This window comes from Rhinolophus sinicus, chromosome 4 (assembly GCF_057876585.1).
Source record: "Rhinolophus sinicus isolate RSI-liver-muscle chromosome 4, RSI-T2T, whole genome shotgun sequence".
Taxonomy (NCBI): Eukaryota; Metazoa; Chordata; class Mammalia; order Chiroptera; family Rhinolophidae; genus Rhinolophus; species Rhinolophus sinicus.
Window position 1 is genome coordinate 13,479,846 of NC_142504.1, and position 27,543 is coordinate 13,507,388.

Here is a 27,543-nt window from a genome sequence, read left to right on the forward strand (position 1 = left end):
CACAATGAATAAGTCACTGAAGAGTTTATGAAGCCGTATGCGTGGCTCTGTCACCAGGAGTATCTGGGAAAGCCTGACTATGCAGTGGCCAGTGCAAGTCAGTGGGTTAGGACTGCCCGATCGAGTGCCCTCATCTTTGCTCAGCTTGGTGAGCTTGGGAAAGCTGCTGTATCTCCTCGTACCCCTCCTCCTCTATCAGTAAAATACGGGTTGTAATAATCTGTCTGACAAAACTCTTAGAGGATTTACTAATAATAGGGATAATAAAATACTTGTAAAATTTAAGTGCCATAGAAATGCTAAATTATATGAGCCAGGCCTACCAGGGCAGTCAGTTTCTCTTCTGATATCATTATAACATGTTCATGGGTATATTATCTCTTTCACCATGCCAGGCAGACCGTGGCTCGGGTGAAATACTTCTAACCTAACACGGGTACCAAGAAATGCTTCAATTACCCTGCTACAGTTTATGAAACACACTTTCACTTAGGTTCTTCCATTGGATCTTCACAATAAGCCTGTGAAATACACTGACCAGATAAAATCATTCCCATTTTATGGAAAAAGAAACCAAGGCCCAGAATGTTTCATTAACTTGCTCATGGTCAGATAGCTGGTGGAAGCAGAGCCCAGGCTAGAGTTCGAGTTTCCTCACTCCTGGCGCTGCACTCTTTCTAATTTACCACACCACCTCTCAAAATAGGAAGGAATGGTAATTAACTGATGGATTAATTATTATTATTATTTATTTCTGCTCACATTTGCTAAACACTTGCTAAGTTGCCATGCATTATCTCATTTAATCTCCCACTTATGAGGTGGGTAATATTTTTTAAAGAACCCTTCACTGGCCACCTCAGACCAGAAAGATTTCCTCCAACTAAAGTCACATAGTACATGTATTTTTCCTTACAATACTTATGTGATATGCAGATGCTCCTTTACTTACAATGGTGTTACTTTGGGATAAATCCATCATAAGTTGAAAATATGGTAAGTCAAAAGTGTATTTAATACATTAACCTACTGCACATCACAGCTTAGCCCGGCCCACCTTACACGTGCTCAGAACACGTCCGTTAGCCTACAGCTGGGCCATGATCTTGAGTTTCATCTCAAGAGTCATTGCCTTCCTCCTCTTCTTCTCACCAGAAGCAGGAGACACAGATGGACATTTTGTAGACGTGATGGGTGGTGAAAACAAAACACAATGCCCAAAAATGCTGGCAACGCAGTTCACTGTAGAGTATTCTTTGTTTACCCTTGCGATTTCATACCTTACTGGGAGCTGTCAGCATCACAAGAGAGTACTGTATGGTGTACCACTATCCCAGGAAAATATCAAAATTCAAAGTACAAAATCAAAATTCAGTACAAAATTTTACTGAATGCATATTGCTTTTGCACCACCAGAAAGTCGAAAAATGTAAGTCGAACCATCATAAGTCAGATACTGCCATATATCATGGACAGTCCTCTATTTTAGCTATTTGCACATGCATGCTGTATTGTGATGTCCTCGAGAACAGGAATCATCAATCTTTGCACCTCGCAGGGCACTCAGAACAGTGCCGTGTGAGCTATAGACGCTCAATTAATATTTGTTTCTCAAGTGATTACAGATATGTGCTTTTTAAAAATATGTATATGGAGCCAAGTTTCAGAGTAATAAATATTTACAATCCAGAAAATGAGAAGTCACAGGTCTTCAATTATTTGAGTGAACACTACACTCACTGATTACATTTCTGCTTACCATTATTTTAAGTCTCTGCTATACCTTAGAAATGTGTGTTTTCAAGGCACAGAATTTGCTAGCGGAAATCATCCTATCATAAGTAAAATAAGTAGTTGTGGCTGATTACCCAAAGCCTCTTTGCCTGATGGCTCCTTACCTGATAACATATTGTCTGTTTTTATTGAGGGAAACTTCAAAGTCATTTCATGCTTGTGCCTATGAATCATCAGATGGTCCTCTGTTGGGAAGCGCTGTCAGACAAATAGAAAAAAAGGGAGAGGGGAGAGGAGCCATTCAGTTTTGTAATATATATTTGCCACCATAGAGAAAAGATTTATTCAGCACTGCAAATGTGACAGGCAAAACTAAAAGCTAGTTCTGAAAAAGTGTGAAAGCATGAGTAAGAAAAATGACAAATTATTTTATGTGAGCAAATGTGCTGGGATGTTCCTTTGAATTACACCCATATATATGCATCATTATTTCCATTATAGTTAACCATGTCCTTAACTATGTTGCAGAAAAATCTGGCTAAATACTAGTAAGACATAAAAGAACTTTGCCTTCCGTCATTCTCTGACTCCCCACACCTTCCCTAGGAATTCCTTTTATTCTTAGACATAATAATAAAACCTTGACTATAACCAACTGGGATCAGTAAACTAGATGTTTCCTTAGAAACTAGAGGTTTGCATCTAAGGGTAGATTTTAAATTTGTATTTAGTTAAAGGACAAAACAGAAAGAGGTAAATAAGTAATACTGAAACTATTAACATGATATATATAAAAGAAATATGCTTTGAAAAATAAAGGGATGTTTAAATGAATGTTTATTTATAATCACAAGAATAACTAATAATGGCAGCATGACAGAAGTAAAGATTTCCCATTTCTACCTATATACTCATATGAGGAAACCATGTCCAAAATAAGAAAGTGGATGTAGTGAGTAGCACCGAAGTCTTGAAAAACTATTTGGAATTTTTCTCTAGTAGTTACTGTTCTACATAATAGTGTAAAATTAAGTCTAAGTCATGTTAAGTATGCTAGACATCATCTATAGATTAATGAAAAGTAAGAAAAATGCATGAAGTAGGAAAAGAATTTTGATTCACATCGGACTTTGGGAAAGTTACATGTCTTGCTTAATTATTTGACATATATATTTACAAATGTACACCATGACATTTGTATAGTATGTTTCTGTTTATAAAGACTTTGCACACTCATTATCTGATTTTTTATAATTATACATATGATTTATAGTAACAGGACAAATTATTTTTGGTATTCTATACTCTGTACAATGTAGAAAACCAACACTTTTCTTTTAATTTTCAAAGAATGATATTATGATTGTCAACATGTTATTCCCCAATATTTTCAGCTGCTGACCTCTGGTCACATGGTTGGATAGTATTTCCTGGCTCTCTTGTGGTTGAGTTTGGGCTATATGACTAGTTCTGCTTATTGTGTCATGAGTGGAAGTGTCATGTCACCTAGATGTGAGCAAGACCCTCTAGAAATCTTCCCATCTCTCTCCCCCATAGCACGGTGATTCACAATATTAGAAACAGTGGCCCCTCAATTATCCTAGGTTCTGAAGGATTATGAAGACCATTTCTGAATTCTGAAGGATTATGAAAAACATCCTGTCAATCCACAATAGAAATGTATGCTTGGGCAACTGAAATAAGCCTTTGTTATTTTAAGCCATTGAAGCTTTGGGGTAATTTGTTATTGCAGGGGATCCTAGCCTGTATTGACTCAAACTGGTATGTTTTAATAACTGAACTTGACAGAGTGTTGGCTTTATCAAAGTCAAAGAAAATACAACAGAAGACAATAAACTGTGTTGAACATTTCTGAATCTTTGGCAATTGAGAAACTTTTCTAGAGCTTCCCAGTTCTTCAGGATAATAAGAAATTTCAATTACCATCATATACTATGGTAGAATCCTTGTCTGCAAATAGTATGGTGTGTTCATAAGAATGAGAGAATTCACTGGGTTAAATCCTCTAGAATAATCTATAAGTGGTTCTTCAAATAAATATCACTTATTATTTGTCATTTGTATCATATAAATTGGAGAGTACAGAATTTTCAAAGCATGGTAATTATGCCAGATTTCTGAATACATAGAAGTTTGACTTAGAATGATATGTGGGTTTTTGCTGGAGGTTCATCAATTCTCTTGGTCTTCTATAACACCTTGTAATGACTACATCAAATATGTGATACTACCATGTGTGGTTTAGCGACATCAGTTAAATTTCTTAGTCTTTCTGTCAAAAGCTTTATAATTTTGTCTGTGATGTATGTAATCAACAAACAACATGGTAATATCCTTCATTTTGTACTTGTAAGCCATTTTTCACCTCCATATAATAATAGCCTAAAGTAGAATATTAACCAGAATACTTATTAAATAATAATTTCCGTAATATCTCATATTAACTGTAATTACTTTCCAAAAGATACAATATAAGACATCTCTGCTTTCTTTTTTAGTGTGGTAGAGAAACAGCAGCAAATTATAAATAAATAAAAACGTCAAGTTTGCAACAAAGACAGAACTGAGAGAGGCCACTGGAACTTGGAACCTGAAGCGTGGTTAACGCAGAGGGCAAAGGGACAGTGAAATTAACATTGGACTGTGTGAGATCAGAAAGAGGAAGAGAAGCTTGTGTCTCTTTACTTCTGGGACAAAGCTGACATATAAGTAGCTATAACACAAAAAACCTCCCAGGTGCTATAGGCCATTCCTAATAGAACAAAGTTTCTTTCCAATGAGGGGAAAAGAGAGGAAAATCCTCCCATCATCCCCCAATGCAGCACAAGCACTGATAATCCATATCTATCCAATTCCCAGCCATGCTTTCTTCTCCATGCAGGTTCCCAGGTTAGGGAACATCACTAAAGTAAACGCCGTGATCACAGCTGACTCCACTGTGATTTCCTAACCCTCTCCCACGAGACCCTTGGAATCACTGGGCAATTACGACATTTCCTCAATTCTAATCCCTCTTCAATGGAAAGATGCACATATTTTTATAACAGCTTGTCAAGAAAAAGAAATACTCCCACATTAAATAGAGACCTCAAGTTTTAGACGTATCTTTACATTTAAATTTGGCAGGGCGTTGAGGGAGCGCCTTGGAATTTTACCTTAAAACCAAGAAACTATGTAAATCCTCAATTCTCATGTTTGTCCGACCTTTTCAGTCCACTCAGCCTTCTTAATTACTGGCTCCTTCACTGAGAAGTTCAAGGTCATTCGATATGCACCCCCTTCGACCTTTATTACCACCTCCACCTCAGAATTTGATGTGATTTCACAGATTCCACTTCCACACCCTCCTGTGTCAGAGAAATATGAACCCCCTCTCCTCTGTAATATCCTCTACTCCCTGTATCTTCCCAGAGACTGGCGCTTTAGTTGTGGTCCTTCACGCTGGCTCACTCCTCTTCAGCCTTGACTAAATCCAGCCTGACTAGCTTTTAATTTAAAAAAGAACCTTTCTCAAGCTGCTTCCTTCTCAGGCTGCCATTATATCACTCGGCTTCCCGTCACTCCCTACTGCTCTTGAAAGAGTCCTCTATGCTGGCCACCTCCACTTCCTCACCACCCACTCACTCGTTAATCCCTTCCAATCTGGCCCCCACCCTGACTCCTCTCTCATAGGTCGCTGGCAGGTACCCACTGCCAAATCCAACAGGCTCTGCTCAGGCCCCTCACTGTCCCAGCGCTAGCAGTGTCTGACACCAGTGACCACACGTCTGTGGCATTTATTTACTTATACGCTACTTGATTCCAAAAAGGAGGAGAGATGGCTTATAGCAATACATAAAATAGAGTGGGAGAGCATCAGTAAGAAGTAGGTGACCCCTAAAACAGAGGGGATCCCGAAAGAAAGACGGCTAAAGCCAGAATGCGAGCCATTGGGCAGTCATTCTCCACCTGGGGCAATTTGGGATATTTAGCAATGCCTGGAGACATTTTGGGGTTTCACAACTGGCGAGTGCTACTGTGATCTAGTAGACAGAGGTCAGGGATGCTGCTAAATATCCTGTCATGCACAATCCCTCCCCCAACAAAGGCTTATTCAGCCCCAGATGTTAATAGTGCCAAGCTTGGGAAATTCTGCCACATTGTCCGATGACGTACATGCAGTTCTTTTCTCTCTGACTTATTTAAATATTAGATGTGGCTAATAACCCCTTCCTCAAAAGGCCCTCCTCTACTGTCATTCACAACCCTGGACGCTGCTGGAATCCTAACTCACTATGAACCCTCTTCGATCTATGGGATCCCGATCTATGAGGATCCCATTCCCTTAAATGCCCCATCCACAGAGGACTCCACATTATCCTCCCCAAGTAAAGTAAATCCTCTACGACACTCTTCAATGTGACCTGTGCTCTTCCTTCATGGAAAAGTGTAATTCACTGATTGATTAATTGATCACGTGGTTACAGATCTAATGCCTAGACTAGAAGCTCTGTGAGGACAGGGACACATGTATCTTATACACATAGCAGGCTCCCCAAAACTGTGTTGAGTAACTTGAAATGAATAAAACTCAAGGTCACATTCTCACAGAAAAAGCAAAGCAAACTGCTCAAACAATCTGATTTCTTTGGCTATTGAAACTTCCCTCTAAAGAAACTAAGTGGGAATCAGTTTTGTCTTAGTTAGCTAAGGAGACTTTCTGCATTCACAGTGGAGAGAGCTGGTCTAGCAGAACAGTTCCCAGTTACTTATCAGCCTGTGTTTTCCCAGTGTTGCTTATTTCTAAACGACCTTCAAAATCGGTTTGCTGAAAAATAGTTGAAATTCAAAATAACTTCCTCTACTGCTTTTCTTATTTACAGGTTGCAAATCAACATTCGCACCCCAGCTCCTGGAGAGCCTGCCAGAACTCAAGCAAAGGACTCTGGTTTCTCAGTCAGTGGCTGATATCACCAGCAACACTGCAAAGCAGCACCAGCAATAACATCTCATGTTTCCATGGCATCTTCCCTCCAGAAGGCTCCCAGAACCCTCCACAAACTCTCTGAGGAGATATAAGAAGGGTCCGTAATGGGTATCACTTCTCCTCTGACTCCGAGACACTTTTCCATACCCTGCTGCCAACTCCACCACATAATCAGGCGGGAGAGGTGGGCTTAATTCCACTTGAAACTACTGGGCAGTTTAGGGAAAGAGAACATAACAACCCATGTTGGAAAGATGTCTGTGCTCTGAGTTCTAAGCTTGTCCTATATCCTATACAATGAAGATCTTGGCATGAGATCGACCTTTTGTGGTCATTTTTCCAATGACTGGAATGTGAAGACACCCAAAGAAAGGGTCAAGCAGGGAACTCATCACCATCAAGTTCCAAAGGTAAAGTATAAAACCCTGACTTTAAGTAATGGATGGTCCCAAAGTTTTTCAGAGATAGGTTTCCAGTACAATAGTAGTAGTAACAGCAGCAGTCACAGTAACCACAACAAACATTGAACACTTATTACGTGCAGGCTCTATACTAAACTACCTGCAGTATCTCGTCTAATCCTCACGATTCCACTTGATGGTGCCATCAAAGGCTAAAAGAGGTTTCATCCAGCACTGCAGGCCAACTTCTTCTCTTAAACTTTAGGTAAATGGAAAAACTGTGGGCTCTAGATGAGTTAGATGGGGCTTATTTTACTCAAATGGGACAAAAAAACAAAATAGAATCCCATCATTGATGGTGAGCTATTTCATCGGTAATCTGAATGCCCAGTATTCAAGCGGCTACTGTAAAAGCAGGCACCCTCCTTCCTCCCTTTCTGAAATAACAAACCTGAACATTTGGTGGACAGGATGAGTCTGGCTTACTTCCAGGGCAAAGTTCTGGGTGGAAGTGGCCAACACTGATGCATTTCAGGGGCTGTGAGGGAAGTAATTCAAACTATGCAAGGTGGAAATAATAATGATGACGATGATGATGATGGTGGTGGTGAGGGGGACTTTGACAGTATCTTGGTGGAGAACGAAAGCCCATAGCAGGCAGGCATAATTGCCCTGGGACAGTTGCTTCCCTGTTGGAAGGGAGGTGTGTGCCTTGTAAGACAGTTGATCCCCACACTCACCTGGGAGCAGCCTGGGGCACTGCAGACAAACGGCCTCTCCTGCTCCAAATTCATCTTGGATTCCTCATAAATCTGAAGGGCCGGGGGAGAGGGAGGGAGGAAAACAGAAATCCGTGAATATCTCCTGTTTCCACATGAGAAACATGAGAAAGGCAGTCTCTTGGAGTCCCTTTCTATGCCAATTCCCAAATTAGACGAGAAAAACATGAATACAGGTCCTGCCTTGCTAAAGCTCATTAGGCTCCCTGCAGTCCGGGCTCCTATTATGTTTTCCTGAGTGCATATTGACTGTACTTTAAAGAAAAATGTCATGGGGCTGTTGCAGCAGAAACCCTGCCTTGGAAAGTCACATAGACTGTGGTATTACCAGTTAAGACACCACCTGCACAAATAGATTCCAAAGCAAAGTTCCCACCTGTCCTTTGGGGTTGGCTACTTAAAACAGCAAGAGAAGGGGCAGTAACTGGGCAGTCATTAGTGTGAGGACCAATCTGAGCAACCAACCAAATGATTCACCCATAACTACCCCACCCACCAAACTTTGGCATGACCAAGGCATGCAAGATAACCCTGCAGCCTGTCTAGCCAATGACCTCGGTCTTCAATTCCCTTCCCTCTCAGGCATCCGATGATGCTTTAGCAAAAATTACCCAAGTTATGTAGTGGTGAATAGAAATCAGAAAACACAGAAACATATTACATTGGATATTTTGTTCATTTGGTTTTATAGGCTATTTTGAAATTAATACTAGATTAAAGCTACAGCCCTTCTAATCCAGATAAGTTATCTGGAATAAACTTTGCAGGGAGAAACTCTGTGTTATGATCTCAGACATACAAAGTGTAATGAAAAAGAACAGTGAATCTTCAAATAAAGAGATTATTATAGTAAAAAAACACATTGCCATTAACCCCCTTCAAAACACTCCCCCTCACTTTGAACACATTTATCCCATCGTTCTGGCCACTTTCTGAAGCAGTTCTGGAAGTCCTCTTTCATGAGTGCCTTTAGTAGTGCTGTCGTGCCTGCCTCCATATCTTGAATCAATTCAAAATGTTTACCTGTCATGGTCATTTTGACTTTGGGGAAGAGCCAGAAGTCACACGGTGCCAGATCCCACAAGTAAGGTGGATGAGGACAGACCATAATGTTTTTATTTGACAGAAATTGCCATACCAGACGTGATGTGTGACATAGAGCATTGTCAGGATGATTTACGGCACACTTTAAAACACACCTTCTCTCAACTGTAACTCACACTCAACTGAATGCACTGAACAAGTTGAAACTTGTCACACACTGTTACTAAGTTTGATGCACCACGTCCCATATTGAAGATCCCTGCCTTACCGTTGGATGACACTCGGCAGCAGCATTCATTGCATTTTCTGATCACACCTCGTATGTTAAATTATAGTGTGGTCTTTTCTTACATAGGGGTTAGGTTCTAAGGTAAGTTCATTAGGCAAAAATTGAGCATAATCAAAATTACCTTTGCGAATCCTCCCAAAAGCCCCTAAAAGTACAGTGTACATGGTTTTGTGGTTACCAATCTACACGGTAACATAATTTTTTTAAATATCATAAAAAATATTACTTAAATTTGTTACATAATTTAAATAATTTCCGAAATCAGACTTCTCTTTTTGTCAATTTTAGAGTTGAGCTTGTATAAGCTGCATGGCTCTACTGTGGAACTAAAGCCTAGTGTTTTGTCTCTGAGCACAGGAAAAGATTTGCTTCTTTAAAAATGTTACTTGTAAGTGATTCCAAAGGCGTCCCAAGTCACTTTCACCCCTAAAAGAGGGAGCTCTGCTTCAGCTCATGGAATAGTCGCCCTTTGTCCAAGGAAATGTTATTATCATATTATCACACACACACACACACAAAAAAAAAAAAAAACAAAAAAAAAAAAACACTATAATTTGTAGGTCATTATACCCTTCCCCCAAACACTAATATATTCCACGTATATTCTTTGGGAAATAAATGCATACTTTTGCTTCTATGAAACACAAAGTGAAAAGACTTGCCTTAGATAACACTGCTAGTCAGATATTTAAAAAAAAACAACAAATTTTAAAATGTAAACCCTCTTCATACCACCATTTCTTCTGATCATATAATTTTCACCAAGCAATGCCCTTTTCAATCTCCGTTTGTAATGCTTCCCGTTGGTCACCTGTCAACACAATGACTCAGCATAATTTTACAGCTTTCCTATAACAGCCATATTGTTGAAACTCTTTCACTCTATTATATTTAGAAAGAGAAAAAAAGCCACACAATTATCTTTAGAAGCTTTCCACTAGCCCTTGTCTGAAAAAAGTCATGAGCAATTAAAATAACTTCTAGAGCATCCCTTACAGAGCACCCTTCCTCTCTCCTATAAATGCTGAAAACTTACTTCTAAGCCTCAAAATAAAGAGTAACTTTAAAGCTAAGAAAATGATTTTGATCCACGATAGAATACACAACAGAGTAACTGGGATACCTGTTAATTAAGTATGCGTTGTTTTTCTAGTAAAGTTTTAAAAATGCTTTCTTGGATCTTTTCTGCCTCTGTGGCTATAACCTGCCTGACCATTTCTAGATCATTTAATTGCTTCAGGCCTCAGTTTCCCCTCCTTTACAATGGGGGTATGAATATCAGTCTTCAGCTCCTTCATTCCTGCGTTAGGCTGACCAGTTAGGAGGCCTGTAAGACATTTCCAAATTGTGGAGAAAGGCTGTGTATTTAAATGTGTGTGTTTGGAAGGGGGAAAAAGTTTTGTGGGCAAGCATGACTGGAACCTCACTTTAGTATTAACTAGTCTCTATTTATAAAAGAGAATTTGCTATAAGATGAGTCTTTCTTGGACACCATGTAAGAGATTTAGTTGCCAAAGTAACAAAAGAATGCCAATATTAGTAATATTACTAACCAATATTAAGATTACATGACAGTAAAATGGGAAAGTTCCATATAAATACATTTGTAGCCTACATCTAAAAGTCGTAATTAGTCGTAACAATTAGATTAATGTCCAGTTAATAGAAATGGTCAAGATCGGAAGTGCTACTGCTGAAAGTTAAAGGAGATTTCATTAATAAGCCAAAGTGAGGAAGGAGACTGACAAAGCCCTCCCTCGGAAGCATGAAAAGAAACTCTTTTTCTACCATTATCACAACTCTAGTCCATCAAAATGCTGATTTCTCCCATTAATTCAGTCCCATCAATATGTTCACCTATCATTTTAGTACTTTATTTTTTAAACATAAATGAATCCGTATCAATTCATTACATGCTATGGATCCCGTGGACCAAATGCTTTGGCAACATAATATTAAAGTTAGAGTCCTAAGGCAAAATGGCAGATGCTAAAATAAGTTGTAAGTGATTAATAAAATCTAAGGTGAGTGGGTGTCTCTATATAAGTGTGTGAACCTCAATTGCTTTATTTTGATGCTCTACAGTTCCCACATTTTGCCCTTTGGAAACAGCATAGCCTTCCTCATTCCTCTCTGTGTGGGTGTTTGTGATAGTTTTACTGAATTGTACTATTCCATCATGCAGGCTTCATTACTTTTATCAACTAGTATGATCTGGTCTGATGTATTAGTCAAGAGCCATAGTCTATTTTTATGGTCTATTATTATGGTTCTTTTCTAGCACATACTGCAATAATTATTCTCTCAAACAGACTCCTACTAAAGCCCTGTATATATTCTTTTATCATCCATCAGGTGGAAGGGGGGGGGCAAATTACCTAGACGTGATTTTTATCCAGGTTGTTCTGCATGTGGTCCTCAGAAGTCAGATCTCATCCTCTCATTTCCCATTCAGTTTTTACTAGCTGGGATATTTTAATGACCCAGCTGTGTTTGGCAATCCCCATACCCCAGACTCCACTGCACACAGCTGACATAGTAGGCGTACAATAAATATTTGTGGGATGGATAATGAATCCTGACTCATCACAATAAAGCACCCCAAACAGCTTGCCTTTTCTCTATTCCTAAGGCAGTGGTTCTCAAACGTTTTTGGCCCAGAACCAAGTTTTTAGCGAGGCAAGAGTTTGTGTAGGCCACTCATTTCACCTGGACCCAGTCAAGGCCAGAAAAGAAATTTCACCAAATTTACTGGCGGCGGGGGGGGGGGGGGGGGGGGGAACAAAGTTGCTTCTGGTGAAAACAACAATGAGGTGAAGCTAGTTTTCATTAAATTTCACATGTAAGTGTATTAATTCTCTATAAATTCAGTCTTGTAATAGTGCCGTAGACATCAAAACGCCCGAAACCTAGTCTATTAGCCAAGTGCGGGCTGCTTGTGAACGCCGCCCTCCCAGAGTGCCCTTTGAGAACCACTGAGTGACCCTTTAGCTTTGGTTAGATACAGTCCTAATTGCAGCAGACTGTTAAGTCATTTAAAAGTTTCTAAACAGTACTATTTTTTATTCCTCGTTTCCAAAGTTCAGATTCAGTGCTCACTTAAATGCCTCCTGAGCCTAATTTCCCTTCGAATTTTTGGAAAACAACACAAACCCCTAATAACAAACCCTAATAGTGCCTAAAGTGAGTAGAGGTTTTTCGTAGTTGACAAGATGATGACAGGCCTGATTTACAATTCAAACCTTCCACTGCCACTGGATTCCTCTGGCCTCGCAATGAGCAAGAATCTCTTTCATTGTTCAGTGTTTGACCCCACAAATCCCTCCTGCTCTAAACTGGGAAATCTTCCACAATGGCTGAGGCAATCCATTCAAAGCCTTTGCCAGGCACTTAGGGATATACTTGGAATTACCATTTCATGAAGGGCAAGCATTGCAAAAAACTAACGTTACTAAAAACTTGGATGGTCTACACAAAATGCTGTACATAGGTATTTTAAACTGAAGGGTAACAACGAAGGCAAAGGGAAAAAACCTACATCATCTGGTTTGCTGTAATCAGCCAACCGTGTTGCTTCCCCATCGAAATAGGAAGCCACTACTGATCCAGTGGACATCCAACTCCAATCTTAGTGGAATGATACACATTTCCCCCAGTAAAAGCAGATAGAGTCATACAAGTGATTTGGGATTTGGAGTAGTAAAATACTAAAAATGTTGTTTTAATCTGAAAATATGGCATGCGCTTTTATCAACACTAACAGTTATGGGAACTTCAAAGCTGCAAACTGAAACTAAATAGAAATGAGCACTAATAATAAGAGTAATGTATCCCGATCAGCTCTCGTATTACTGATCTGGATATGAACGTATGTATCATAGACCTGAAAGAGGGGGCGTGAATTTTAATAGTGATGTTAACAGCATCTGTCGGTGTTTATTGCCCTACTATGATTGCAGAGAGTCTTCTTGGCAGGACTCACATGAAACAGACCTTGCTACCGTACTGAGCTTTTTAGACCGCTGAGAGGGCTCTACAGGAGGCAATTGGTCCTTCCTCGTGTCAAGAACGCCTGCCAAATAGGAGCATCTTGAGTTAGTCACACTGTGTGAGAGTCCAGATTAGCCTTACTTTGTTTCTGGGAACAAAGGTTGTTACTAACTAAATTAGTTAAGGGTATAGCCAATTTGCACTTTGTGTTTCTGAAAAAAGCAAATGTCTCTCTCAGTGCATTGGTGAGAAAGGCAAAGACGTACACACAATAATAACCTAGTACCAATTCACCAACAACACTGTCTAAATTATTTTATTCGAAGATGCCCCATTCTACTTTAAAAGCAAGGACGCAGCACGGTTCTCCCAACACATGGCTACCTGTTGGAAAGGAATTATATATTCAGTCTGGAGCTAAGACTTCTTTCTTTGGGAGGGACACTGTACCTTTCACTATCTTATTTGCCCATCTGTAAAACAGGACCGATTTAGTAAAACATTGTAAAACAGGACCATTCAAAGAAATATTATTTGAAAAAAATAATTAATGGACGCTAACTGTAAAATAAGAGAAAAGTAAAACCTTTATTTTGAATATGTCTTAATTTTTCCAACAGGAATATAGTAATTTCAAATAGAAAAATAATCACCCTTGTATCCCATTCCAAGAAAATCAATTATTTTAGGAGTATGTCTTTGTATCCCTCCCTACATCTGTGTATGTGTCTCTCTCTCTTTGTTTTTCTGTATCTTCTCTCTCTAAAACTCTATGTCTGTCTTTAGATGTCTACTTCTCTGTGTCTTTGTTTTGTTATGTATGCCTTTCTCTGTTTTTTTTTGTGTGTGTGTGTGTGTCTGTCTGTCTGTCTGTCTCTCTCTCTCTCTCTCTCTCTCTCTCTCTCTCTCTCACACACACACACACACACACACACACACACAATTTATCAGATGTATTCTTACCAGCTTTACTGGTAAAAAGATCTAGTAGGCTTGTTTCCTGTTTCAGTGTTATTCTTGAAGTGGGCTGCAGCTAGAATCTGAATTTCATTGGGCTATTATTATTTGCAGCTGTGTGACCTTTTTAACCCTGCTTTTAAAGTGACATTTCAGCCCTCAAGCTTGAAACGCCTTGAATGCTGCAAAGTTTTCTAACCAGAGATTTACACAGGGAACAAAACCAAGAGAGGTACTGCACCTTCTAAGTGAAAACTTCACCAGAACTTGGCGAGAATTGGGTGTATTACTGGGCAGTTTACCGCCAGAACCCTTTTCCCGGAAGTTCTAAACTTCACACACAGCGCTGCAGTTAAATATTACTATTCCATTCGAACCAGAAAAATCACTGTCCTGAAAAGATGTTAACCATCCACTGTTCAGAATCCCACAACCTGAATGAAAGACCTCTGAGATTGTTTCACGCACTACACATGCTAAGGGACTGTCCCAAGTTCCCTTCAAACCAGGCCTGCTGTTCCCAGGAGGAAGGATTTCAAAAAAACCTTTTGTTTCTGGAAGCTCACCCAGGCTTTACCTCCCAAGCAAGGCTCTAACAGAAGAGAGTGCTGGGGGCTCACAGCCTCTCCTGTACTTCTGCAGAGGTCTGTGGTTTTATTTATGTGGCGTTTATCCTGTGTATGAAAAAACATTCCAGTGGGATTGGGTTTTCATATGTTAGATTCCTCTTTCTTTTTTTTCTTTTTTTTTTTTTTAAGTTTTCCATATGTTTCTTTGGAAATGAGTCCTCTTTTCAAAGTTACTAGCTAAATTCTACTTAGGTTTCACACAGTTCTGTCTTAACAGCTTTCCCACCGATGCGTTCAGCAATTTCGAAATACTTGCTAAGCACCGGTGTTGGGCACTAGCGGTGGTGTTAAATAAGTCACTGCAGTCTCGTGTCTGTGCCTGAGTGTGTATATTTAGGTCCTTGTTCCTCTTCTTGCACAATACATGTTTTGCAGGACATGCCCCATCTCCAAGAAAAGTTTATTTGACATGCATGTAGAGATTCTCAGGCTTTCAAGGAAATATTGAAGGTAAGTAAATCACTTGGCTTGTTTCTAATGGGACTAAAGACAATGTCAGAAGACATGCTGACAGGTGGCAAACTTTTCCTTCTTACCGGCTCCCAATTCAAATAAACTGAAGAGAAAAGGAAAGGGGTGAAAAGCAAAGGGAAGTGAAAGGAAGGGAAGGGAAGGAAAAGGAAGGGAAGGGGAAGGGGAAGGGGAAGCGGAAGGGGAAGGGAAGGGAAGGGAAGGGAAGGGAAGGGAAGGGAAGGGAAGGGAAGGGAAGGGAAGGGAAGGGAAGAAAAGAAAAAAGGAAAGAAAAGGAAAAAGAAAAGAAAAGAAAAATAGCAAAATTGGAACAAGAAGTGATCAGGGGATTCACCGACATTGCCATCTTTATCTTTCCAGAGTCTTCCATTGCAATTTAAAATAATTGCCCCATGAAATCTTGAGAGGAAAAACTACGAGAGCATAGAAATTAAACACAAAACTGGGTATATTCTTCAAAATGGTCAAAAGCAGTGTGCCTTTAGAAAATCAGGAAAAAGTCAGCAGTACAGTTCTTTCTTCTCTTTCACTCTACTGTAGTAAAATTTGCCTCGTTAGAATTATAACACATTCTCAATGTACGACTGGGCCTCTGGATAATTTGTAGTACATTTTGGGTGCATTTGGTTTTTAAACTGTCTTATCTAAAATTAGTATTTAAAAATATTCTGAAAAATCACAACTTTCTAGTCTTGGTTTTATTTTCACATATTCAAATGATTTTTATTGGATAGAATTATTTTCTTTGTATCTTTATTCTATGTACGTATCCTTGCCTCTCTAGCAACAATACATGTTTGGTCCATTTAATGTGGGATGAAGTAATCTTTAACAAAATACCTGAGACATTTTCGTCGTGTGCATGAATCTAATCTACAGAATGTGTGACTGTATATAAACCCAGAAGTGATTGTGCCAGACCTCTGTTTTCTGCAGGGCTTGGTAAGAGGCTGTTTGACCTTACTCTTAAATCTTAAGATTACTATTACTGACTTACTATTAAAAGACACTCAAGAATGATCATTACTGAACTGGGTGATTTTCACCCTTGACTCTAGAAGAAAAGTAGGCATTTCCAAGTTCTATGTAAAGTAGCCAGCAGTTGTGTTCAGAACTTGCTACATCTCACGGTGTCAGCTGAACACAAGGTAAAAATATACTCGAAGACTTGATTCAGATTCCTAACACACTATGCTTCAAATGTCAAGCCTGTGAACATCTGACAGTGCTAGCAGGTCACTTGAAGGCCATGTTAAAGCAAAAATCTCATGTCATCTGAAGATTCTGCCATCAGTCTAATAAGGTCCCCTTTCTAACTATTAGCAAAAAGCACATTTTCATCTGCCTTCCTAGAAAAGGCATAATTTCCTTGCATGGCCTAGCAAGGAGATTTGGAAACATACTGAGGTCAATTTTTAGTTGCCACGGTTATGGGGGGCATGATTGGCATTTAACTGAGGGTCAGGGGTATAAAATATTCTACGAAGTGCAGAATGGGCAGCCCTGTGCAACACTGAAGTCTCCCTACCCAACAGCCAATAGTGCAGCTTTGGCAAAACTAATAATAGTATAAGCCCCACCGCCCCTGGTTGAGAGGTAAGAAGCTGATAAGAGTAAAAGAATAGTAAGACAATAAAAACAAAGTCAGCACACAGAGGAGGAAATGAAAATAAAGGAGTAAACACATATCCACCGCTCTCTGTAAACCGTGAATAAAGTTAAGCTTAGGATGAGGCTAGCTTCAATGCCAATAAAAACTTTATGAATATTCAAAACAGTATGTGAAGTGATTCCCGCTCAGTGTGAAGGACAGCTGGGGACTGCTGGCAAAATTTTAACTAAGCATAAGCATAGAGGAGACAATCCATAGAGGAGAGAGATGAGTACGCTAGTCTAAACTAGGGTCGATTTGTTTTGGTTTTTTTTTCCAATGAATTACCTAGTTTGGCTTCCTACAGCCCTCAATGTCCAGTTGACCTGCCACGCCACTTTAAGCAGGGGTGACTCAACAGTAGTAGACGAAGCATTGGCCCAATGTGCAAACAGACTCTTGGTCAGATGCCTTTTCATTCCTGATAATTGCCGGTTGATTTTATATCATTGCTGAGAATAGCTCCATCAAAAGGAACGTGTTTCTCTTTCCCTTGTCTCTTTTAAAACTGTAAGTAGAGAACATTACAAACTTCTAAATTCTATGCGAATGTTGCTGGTACCATCAGATGTCAGTTCATAGAATATTTATTAGGGTAACATTGGTCTCCAAACAAACTTCTCAGTAAGAAAACTTAATAGAAAACAAAAAGAAAACTTAATAGGTCAAAAAATATTATATATACTATACATACATATATATATGTATGTATATGTATATATATATATGTTTTGTGTGTATATATAACATACATATATGTACAAACACACACAAATATATAAATACATATATATTTAATGTTTTTTCTCTTTTGGCCTATTACGTTTTCTTTTTTTTTTCTTTTTTTAAGTTTCAGATATTTATTAATCAGTGTAAACCCCTACATAACACACCAACACGATTTCATGCATTTGGAGGGGAAATATTTCCTGGTTAAGTGGAAAATTGTGCGGATGGCTTCTGGAAGGCCTTCATTCTAAGCAGCTTTTTAGTGAGCATTTCATTTAGAAGTCTGGACCTTCTTTCTTCAGTTTGCTGTAATCTACACTCACTGAGTAGAACTTGTATTGCTGATTGGGACCCATTTTGTTCCAGGGTTCTGGGTTATTTTTTTTATCCCAACAGACATCTGGATTGAACAATGCCAGGCGCATGACATACAGCGCGGCTCCAGTGCCTCCAGCTCCAATAAATACAAAGAGGGGGATCAAGCTTGGATGCTTCTTAGCCTGACCGACGATTTGGTGCAACATGGTTGCGGCAGCGGGCTGGGGTCCCCAAGCACAGAAAAACGAAACTGCGAGGCCCAGGAACAGGTAGTCTCTTACTACGTTTTCTTATTAAGAAGTTGGACTATGTATGTATACAGGTATATAGTCACACACACACACATTACAGAGATTATTTCATCCCCATAAACTAGCTCAAGACTCAAAATGGATGCTTAGTCCCTAACACAACGCAGGGCAGGAGATGGAGCTCACAAGGCGTCAGAATAAGAAAATCCAGGTCCGCTTCTCAGCACAAGGTCACCACAGTTAAGGATCATTAAACTTGTATTTCAAAAGTGCAGAAATATGCTGTGTTTTTGAGGATCACTAAATGGTTTCCATAGACTAGGAAAAGTCCTTAATGTCTTTCTCAACTTCCTAGTAAACAAAAGACTCACTCACTAAAGCCTCCAAATCCACTAAAACACCCTGGAAAAGGCCTTTTCCTTCAACCACCACCCACAAGAGGTTACACTGTACCAGACTCCCATTCATCAAAAGGTCTGAGCCATTCACAAACAAAGGCAGGGGCCAGCTCCTCTGTCCCCCAGGGCTCAGCCCCCAGACAACAGCACCATTTTTCAGTCAACACTCCACATCAGCATGGAAAGCAAAAGAGGGTTTTTTTAAATGTCCCTGCTCTCCACAACCTAGGAGCCATCCCTCAGCATGAATGCGGCCTCTTTGCTCAGGGGGTGGAGGTCAGGTCCTGGGAAATACCCTGAACCTGGAGTCTTCCGAGAGGGAAAGTGAAAGGGGAAAAGGGTGCACGCGGCACCCAGAGGGGATTTGGAGGGAGGCCCATCAGACATCTCCATTCAAAGGCTGAGTCAAGAGGAAGGGAAAAGCCGAGCCCCAAAATCCGGGGAAACTGCAGATACTCAACAAAAGAATTCAAGGATCTTCATAAGGCATTGTTCACAGGCTGCTTCGGGAAAGTGGCTTATGGACAGTGATTGATTACCTGTCAGGCAGAACTTGTTCAAAAGCGATTCAAGCTCGGCACGCATTGGGGGTAGGACCAGAAGTCGAGGACACTGGTGTCATTCATTCATTCTTTCCGCACTTCGTCACAGAGCACCGACCATGCATTAGGCGCCATGATAGGAGCAGGGAGGCACCACAAAGATAGCCCCTGCCCTCTGAGCACCGACGGTCCAGTGGGGGGGGAGGCCTGTACAGACGTCGATGGCGGGAGGTGGAATGTTAAAAGTCAGAAAGTACTTTCAGCAAAGTGCTCTGAGAGTTCAGAGGCCAGGAGACAGCAAGGCCATCCCATTAAATGCATCAACTACCAGATAATCTCCTTTCACAGTTAAATATTTCTCATACTAAGACGTCAATTCAAGCCGTACACAAACGTGCACATACGTGCATGTACACACAAAAAGTAAACCTCGGAGTAATCTTTTAATACTAGAAATAAGGTTGTTTTGTGCCTCTGAAGGGAGCACAGCCGGCGAAAGCCATTCTACTACGAGTTAGGACGGTAAAATTCCCAGTTACGTAGTTCCAAAACCTTCAGTGTTCCAATCCACCTTTTTGATACCTACATCAAAGGATTTCTGGAATTCTCGCAGTGAGGGGATTTATTTAAAGAGTGGCATCCAGCGAGTATGTGTAAGGTGCTTCAAGGACCTTGAACACAAGTTGAAAGTCGTAGCATCATCATTCTTTCTTCATCTGTCCTCTACTGTTTCCAAAGAAACAGAAACAACCACTTAGACAAACACACAGAAAAATCCTCTGGACACCCAAGTTACCCAATGTCTCTCTTCTTCCCAAACCACCAATCAGCCAGTCACCGGGCAAACAGCTCAAACACCAGGGAAGGAAAACATGTTATTTTTCTGGGCAAGCCTTAACTTCACTGCCTACAAAACACAGCCCCACGGGGCACATCCCACACATGGGGAGATTAAGGCCCCCCTCTTTATTGGAAACCAATGGTTACCCGTCAACGCCCGCGGAAACTGAGGTCAGGATTTGCCGGCATGCACCCTGAAGTCCAAGCTCATTTATTCTCGAGCTGTCTTACACAGACCAGTATTCACATCCAAGTCGTCCCTGGGATGCCTCTCCCATTGATAAAACACGAAGAAAGCTCCGAAAGAGTACGTAGCAGAAGAGAGAAGGCTTCTCCTCTCCACTGAGCCTTATCCCTCAGCCACCCAACACCCAGAGGACGTTTCAGAACCAGAGAATTGGCTCAGAGTCAATGCTGGACAGTGAGTCAACCCAGATGTCTAAATGTCCCCTGAATCAGGCAACTCGGTGAGCTACGGTATGAAAAAGAAAGTAAAAACAAACAAGAAAACCAGGCTTCAGATAGTTCTTACAAAATGAAGCTATTGGGAGCCAAGGTCCACAGCGCACACAGCCACTTAGAAGCACACTCCAGAGAACTTGTCAGAAAGCTTCGAGGTACAAGGGAGGCTCCCTGCCACGGGCCAGGGTCATGGACCCAAAGGTGACAATGAGACACTCCCAAGAACATCTGGCCCAATGAGCCCAGTGCTAGGCCTTTCCAGACGGTGGACAGCGGCCTCTGTGTTCACTCATTCACTGACCCCAGACTCCCGACCCAGGTTTGGCTGCTTGGGGACAGCAGAGCACAAACCTCATTCACCCAAGCCCAGTGTGGGGTTAGGGTTCTAAGGTGGCTGAAAAGCCACTGTCTTCCCTTATTTCCACTGTCTTCCTCCAGAAGATTTGTCAGTCTTCCAGCAAATGTCTCTGGAGGACCTCGTTAGGTATGTTTTGGGGAACAAGTGGTGCAGCAGACAGAGGAGGTCCCTGTTCTCACGAAGCAAAAGTAAGCAACAACCACAAGTGCACAAATCAAGTAAGTGACCAAGAAAAGCAACACTGTGGAAAGTTCACTGAACGCGATAAAGAGGGTGATATCATAGAGACAAAGGTGGCCAGGGGAATGATTTTAAGGGGCAAGTCAGGCACACCTCTCTGAGCGGGCCACCTTTGAGCAGAGGCCTGAAGAGGGGAGACGGGGTGCTCCAGGTAGAGTGGACCTCAAAAGCAAAGAACTCGGCCTGTATGAAGGACTGAGAGAAGGCTGGTGAGGTTGGAGGGTGCTAGGAGAGGGCGAGAGGGGCCCAGGGTCGCTGAAAGCAGGCAGGCCTCAAGTCATCCAAGAGTGGGTGTACTCTAAGAATCAGGAGAAGCGCTGACACAGGCTAGGCTGTAGAGAGACGGACTTTGAGCCGTTAACTTTTCTGCTGCTCCGTCCACATATGAAACATGAGTATTATCGGGACTGACTTTGGGGTGGTTGTGAGGGTGAAAAGCTCACCAGGACGAAGAGTGAGGCTGGACCAGAGAGAGCTAAACTAAACATCTCGTACACTAAACATCATAGCATAAAGGAATATTTAGAATTCCCCCCCTCCCCGAAACAAGAATATTCTCCTCCGAATGAGAGGAAATCAAGAAAAAAACTCTAAACAGCCCCTGGGACATAACTAACACAGGCCTGCAATGTGAGAGTCTAAACACTGACCTTGGCACGAATTCTTTCAGTCACCACTTTAGCTACAGCTTGAGGTCACACGGCCTGATTTCAAACCATGGCTGTGTGAACTTGGGGAGGTAACGTAACCTCTCTGTGCATGTTTCCTCATCTATAAATGGAGATAATACCCACTTCATAGGCTTGTTTTAAAGATTATATATAGAATTAGTATAAACATATGATAAGTTATTATTATACAGAATATATAGCAAATAATTTCTAGTATATAGTGAATATACAATATATATTAGCTATAATTATAATAATTAGTTTTTTTCTATCTGAAGAGACACTAATCTCGCATTCAAACAAGACACTGAAGACATTTCAATCACATATAACCAGATTTAGGACAATGTCAACTACTATTTCTTTTTCTTTGACTATTAAATACCATATTTTGGATTTAGTGATTAAAAGAACATTTTTCTTGGCATGGATAAATTGCATCAAATATAATTTTTTTCTCTCAATGGATTAGATTTGTTTTGGTTGGGTTTGGTTTTTACAGAGCTGAATAATTATTTTAAATGTAAAGACTCAGTTTATCCGTTAAATTTGTCAAGAAAACTTTGGCAATTGACAAATCATGTTTTACCTCAAGTTGTAATTTTATACCGGGGTACCAAAAAAATGTATACAAGTGGACACTGGTCACCACTGCTCAAGCAGTAAGTAGTTCGCCGTAATCAGAAGTGTCTGGATGCTGATGGTAACCACTTTGAGCACCTCTTATAATTGCATAAGTCAAACGTGACTTGTATTCATCTTTTGTTGTCAGTATATATTGAGTATTACAATTTTACTACAGTTTTCCTTTCTTAAAATGTGTATACATTTTTTTTGGCACCCTCTGTGTATATAATATATCTTGAAGGTTATGTGCCAAAATATCAACAGCTCCACAGTAGTTGCAGCTGGCCAATGAGATTATGTGTTTTTGTGTGTATATCTACACTTTCTTTCTTTCTATCATGAACATTGATTGGTTGTGTGCAAAATAAATCAAAACCTCAACACAAGATAAAAAAGAAATAGATCTGGAAGCAAGTGATGATGGCAAGGACACTATGAGTCCATGAGCCTGCCTTGCCCTTTGCAGCTACCTTGGGCAAATTTCTAAACCGCTCTAAATTTTGGTTTCCTTGTTTGTGAAATGGACAAAACAGTCCTTTTTACCACAGTGTTGTGGTGAAGATTGGACGAGGCATATAATGAACACTCAGTAAATCACAGCTCTAGTAATACTACATAGTCTTTAAGTGCATCTGGGTTCAAATCTTGTTTCTTTCATTAATTAGCTGTGTGACCTTGATAAGTCACTTAACCTCTCTGTGCCTCAGTTTCTTCATATCTTATAATAATGGACCTTACCTCATAAGGGTACAACAGTATACGAAGACTACTGACCACTCTGCTGTACACCTGAAGGTGATGTAGGATAATATTGAATGTCAACTATAATTATATATATATAAAATTATATATATACATATATTAAATATATATATATATATATATATTCCCCCCCCTCCATGGGGTGTAAAGCACAGCATAGGGAATAGAGTCAGTGGAATTGTAGCAGCTGTATAAGACGTCAGAGGGGTAGTAGATTGGGGGCAGGGGGTTATCACTTTGTGGGGGGTATAAATGTCTAATCATTAGGTTGTGTTTGTACTCCTGAAACTAATATAAAAAAATTTAAAAGGGGGGGAAGCGTATATGAGGACTAAAGGAGCGAACATATGTAAACAGTGTAGAACAGTGCCCAGCGCGTGGTGAAGTGCTATGTAACTGCCTTATTACTATTATAAAATCTGAGTCGAACACTTCTGAAGGCAGTAAGGTTAAACAATCATGCAAATATGGTTGATTTCATGGTGACCAAAATAACAAGCAAGAATAGCACGACATTTTAGTGCCATTCATTGGCAGAGACACTAATTTTTATTCATGTACGAACTTGTTATATTTATGTGGCAAAAAATAATAATAATAAGGTCCTAATTTTTATTTGTTTCCATATATTTAAAGAACAAGTTATAACGTCAGGACTTAGCAAACTCTTAATTTTCTGAGCTAATTTTACCAGTGAGCATGTTCATCAGTCTGTGTTCATATTGTTCCTCCAGCACAGAACAGGATTCAGTAAGTCTGCAGGCGTGCGCTGGAGTGTGTAATCCTCAGTGTGCCATGCACAAAAGGGCTCAGGCTATCTACTTATGTATCAAATACAATTTTGATTGGAAGACTGTCTTGCTTGGAACCATGCTAGGTCCTGGGGAGACCTAGATGAAAGAAGATGTAGTCCCCGAGAAATAACGCAGTGGTCAAAATTCAGAAGAACACAGAACTGAGTCTGACCCTCCCCCTATTCCTCTTCTCTTTCCCGCTAATAGCTGCAGGTCCGTGGGCACACTACTTAGTTTCTCTGAACTTCACTTCCTTCATCTGCAAAACAGGAATAATAACAACAGCTACCTCATAGGTTTGTGGTGTAGATTGAATGAGAAATTTCCTGTAAAGCATTTAGCACATGGTAAGCTCTCAGTAAAGTTAACTATTGCTATATGCTCTTTGAGGGAGACAAACCCAAGCTGACAACTGAACATCCATGGGAAAACTGAGATCGACTTTCAAGGATGACTATGCGAGCACAGAAGAGGGAGTGACTCAATTTACCTATAGGAGCCAGGATTTAGGAAAATGGAATTGAGCTATTATCTTTAGCACCTTCTGTTCCCATTCTGGTGCCTGCCTCACCCACTGTCCATGATCCTTGGTTGATCTGCCCCCATATTAGATAAATTAGAACCCACGTTCCATGTCTCTAGTTGCAGACCCAGTCAAAGCTTACTCTCATCTTCATTGAATAGTAAGGTCAAGGTTATCTTGTTTAACCACACATCTGATATTTGAGTCTGTGAAACAGCACTCCAAAGCACTCATTATCCAGATGTGGCTAGAAGACCTGCAGTGATGTCAACTTGCCCCTTTGAAGAACTGGACATCTTTAAGAAGCTTGGCAGCAATAGCGGACAGGCCTTGGCACTGGCCTTTGGAAACAGGCTGAGACAGGTAAATTCCAGCCCAGAAATCAACCCTGCACCTCATTCCCATGGCTTGTCGGCCATGGCCGTTGGGGGTCTCGAGTCTATTCTGCTTGTAAGCTATTCTGATCAGTAACTCTTGACTTTTGCTCAGGGCATTGGACACTGCCTCATGCTCTGTCCCCAGTCTCTGTGTCTGGATCTGCTCTCTACCACAGCTTCTTGAATCCTGACCCTTGATTTATACTGCTCCTCACAGAAGCATGTATGACCTTATAAGACCACTTGCCCATCTTCATTTGCTTATTGCTTAAAAACTTGCTCCTTGGGGTGGCCAGGTGGCTCAGTTGTTTAGAACGTGAGCTCTTAACAACAAGGTTGCCGGTTCAATTCCTGCATGGGATGGTGGGCTGCGCCCCTGCAACTAAAGATTGAAAATGGTGACTGGACTTAGAGCTGAGCTGTGCCCTCCACAACTAGATTGAAGGACAATGACTTGGAGCTGGTGGGCCGTGAAGAAACACACTGTTCCCCTATATTCCCCAATTAAAAGAAAATTAAAAAATAAAGCAAATTTCCTCCTCACAGGGAACTAAACCCCACCTCCCTGCAACTTGCAATCATAGGCTCATTCCCATCATAGGGGCCATCCTGAAGAAGTAGAATCTTTAACAAAGCAGAGTTTTGACTATCTGCAGGACCACTCCAGACTGCCTGCCATTCCCCACTTCTCTTGGGCAGAGAAAACATTTCCAAGTCCCTTCTACTGCTTCTCTTGAGATGTTCCCTCATTAGCCCAACCTCTTTCCTAGGATGCCGACAACTCCATACGGCCATTAGGCTGATGATGGCTTTTCTCTGTCACTGATCCTGGGGAACATTTGCATTTGCTTCAACACAATAGCCCAAGAAGGAGCAATGTGGGAAATTCTGACACATGGGTGGGCCGCTGTGATCTAGGGTGACTTCTGCACAGCTCCTGTCACCCCACAAGAGCAACTCCTCCTTTGTCTACAAACATCACCAGGAACACTAACCCGTTTTTGTAAATTTTCAATGGGCTCTTTGTGAACAGGTGCTATACTGAAACACGTATTTCCAGAGTTGTGCCCACGAATGCACAACAAACACTAGATAGGACTTCTTGGAGACAAACCTGGGAAGTGTTACGTCTTTTCCTTACTAGACATACGAAGGACAGGAAAGAAAAAAACAGAAAAGGTGGAACGGAAGGCTGTGTTTACACTACTCCTTGTCCTGTGGTTCCAGGGACCGGAGTAAGTCTGCACAATGCCACAGCCAGTCCTAACGGCCCTCCCTCACTGCGAGGACAGTTCCACGGGATGGTCTTCCGATCCATTCTCGGCTGCCCTCTGTGTCCTAGGAGGCTGCCCCCAGATCCCTTAACTGGAGGGTGGAAGAGAAGTGAAGTCAGGTACCCACTCCCTGCATTGCCTCTCTGCTGGGCTTTGGGTGGCAGTGACTGTGTGTCTCCCCATATGGCGTGCAACCCCTCTTTCACAACTATGGTCAGTCCTCTCTAGTAGGCTCTTCCCTTGGTCCCCTTACCCCTCCAGGTCCGGGGGTAGGAATGGCCCTCTGCTGTGGCTAGACCCAGGTTAGCCTGCCCACAGCTCTGAAGTAGTCCCTTCATTCCATTTTCTTTCATTATCCTTTGGAGGGTGCCAGCTGCTCCTGTGGGAACGCTGACTGATACAGTGGCCTATGTTTAAGGAATATTTAATCATGTCCATATGCCGAGAACTACTGTGACCACTAATTCTCCCAGATCATAGCCCAGATTCGCAAGACCTTGACCGAGGGACTCAGAATTCTCCGAAGGAGTCAATGTCTCAGAGAGACGTCATTGGACCACCTGATACGTTCGCTCTCAGAATCCAGATGTGCCTGGACAAAGAAAAGTGAGCCCCTTCAGGGTGTATGTGGAATGAGGTGGAAGCACTTGTTCGGAAATGTTTCCTGATTAAGTGCTGTTGGTCTTATGACATGAAAAGGTAAATCAAAAAGAAGGCTGGGAAGGCAACAATGATTTATTGCTGTTTATTAGTCCTCATCACAGCCCTGTGGAAAAGGTGTTTTACTCTCCCTAGTTTACAGATGAGAAATCTGAGATAAACAACTTCCCCAAGGACTCAGCTAGAAAGAGGGGAGCTAGGAGCCAAAAAGGCATCTGCCAACGCCTTCACATGCATTCTTCCCACCACCCTACCCACTTTTTTCTCTCAAGACTGAAACTTCTCTAAAAGTATCAGTATAAATTTCCTACTAGCTAACGATAGATAGGATATTATCTCGAGAAACATTAATTTTCTCAATTTTTCACAAGGTACCAGGCTAAAAACCAAGGGCTTTTTTTTTTTTTCCAGTCATAGGATAAAAGCAATCAAGTAATAACTACATGGAATTTACTAGAAAAACCCCCACACACAAAAAAATCCCCAAAAACATAAGACCTTATTTATTTTAATAATGCTTTTTATAAACGAAGGTGCTATTATGCCCTTCAGGTCTGTTTTTATTTCATTTCTTCAATTTGCCTGAGTCTGGCTTCTCAGTTGTCTTTATTTTGACTGTTTCTGCCCCAGAGAGGTGGTGCTACAGGTTCTGTGAAATCATTACCTTTACAGCTGTGCTTGCTACCTCACAGAGACGCAAGAGAAATACAGGCTCTCTGCTTCCTTTTTAAAACCTGACAGTCACACTTTCTCCACTTCAAAGCCACGCCATATGACCTCAGCAG

General features: G+C 41.0%; 1 protein-coding gene and 1 pseudogene across 2 annotated transcripts in view; both read right to left on the reverse strand.

The window, feature by feature from the left end:
* The window catches only part of CREB5 (cAMP responsive element binding protein 5), a 379,499-nt gene that overhangs the window by 305,208 nt on the left and 46,748 nt on the right, over positions 1–27,543 (reverse strand). The window contains exons 1-3 of one of the 2 annotated variants that reach the window (XM_088797678.1): positions 19,757–19,779; positions 7,863–7,934; positions 1,899–1,992 (exon numbers count right to left, since the gene is read on the reverse strand). In XM_088797678.1, coding sequence (XP_088653804.1) covers positions 1,899–1,992; positions 7,863–7,916 — 148 coding nt within the window. In that variant the 5' untranslated portion in view covers positions 7,917–7,934; positions 19,757–19,779. Of the gene's footprint in view, positions 1–1,898; positions 1,993–7,862; positions 7,935–19,756; positions 19,780–27,543 lie in introns of those variants that run through there. The other variant, XM_019726163.3, reaches the window with a different exon arrangement.
* LOC109444639 (cytochrome c oxidase subunit FA4 pseudogene) lies at positions 17,852–18,266 on the reverse strand (annotated as a pseudogene).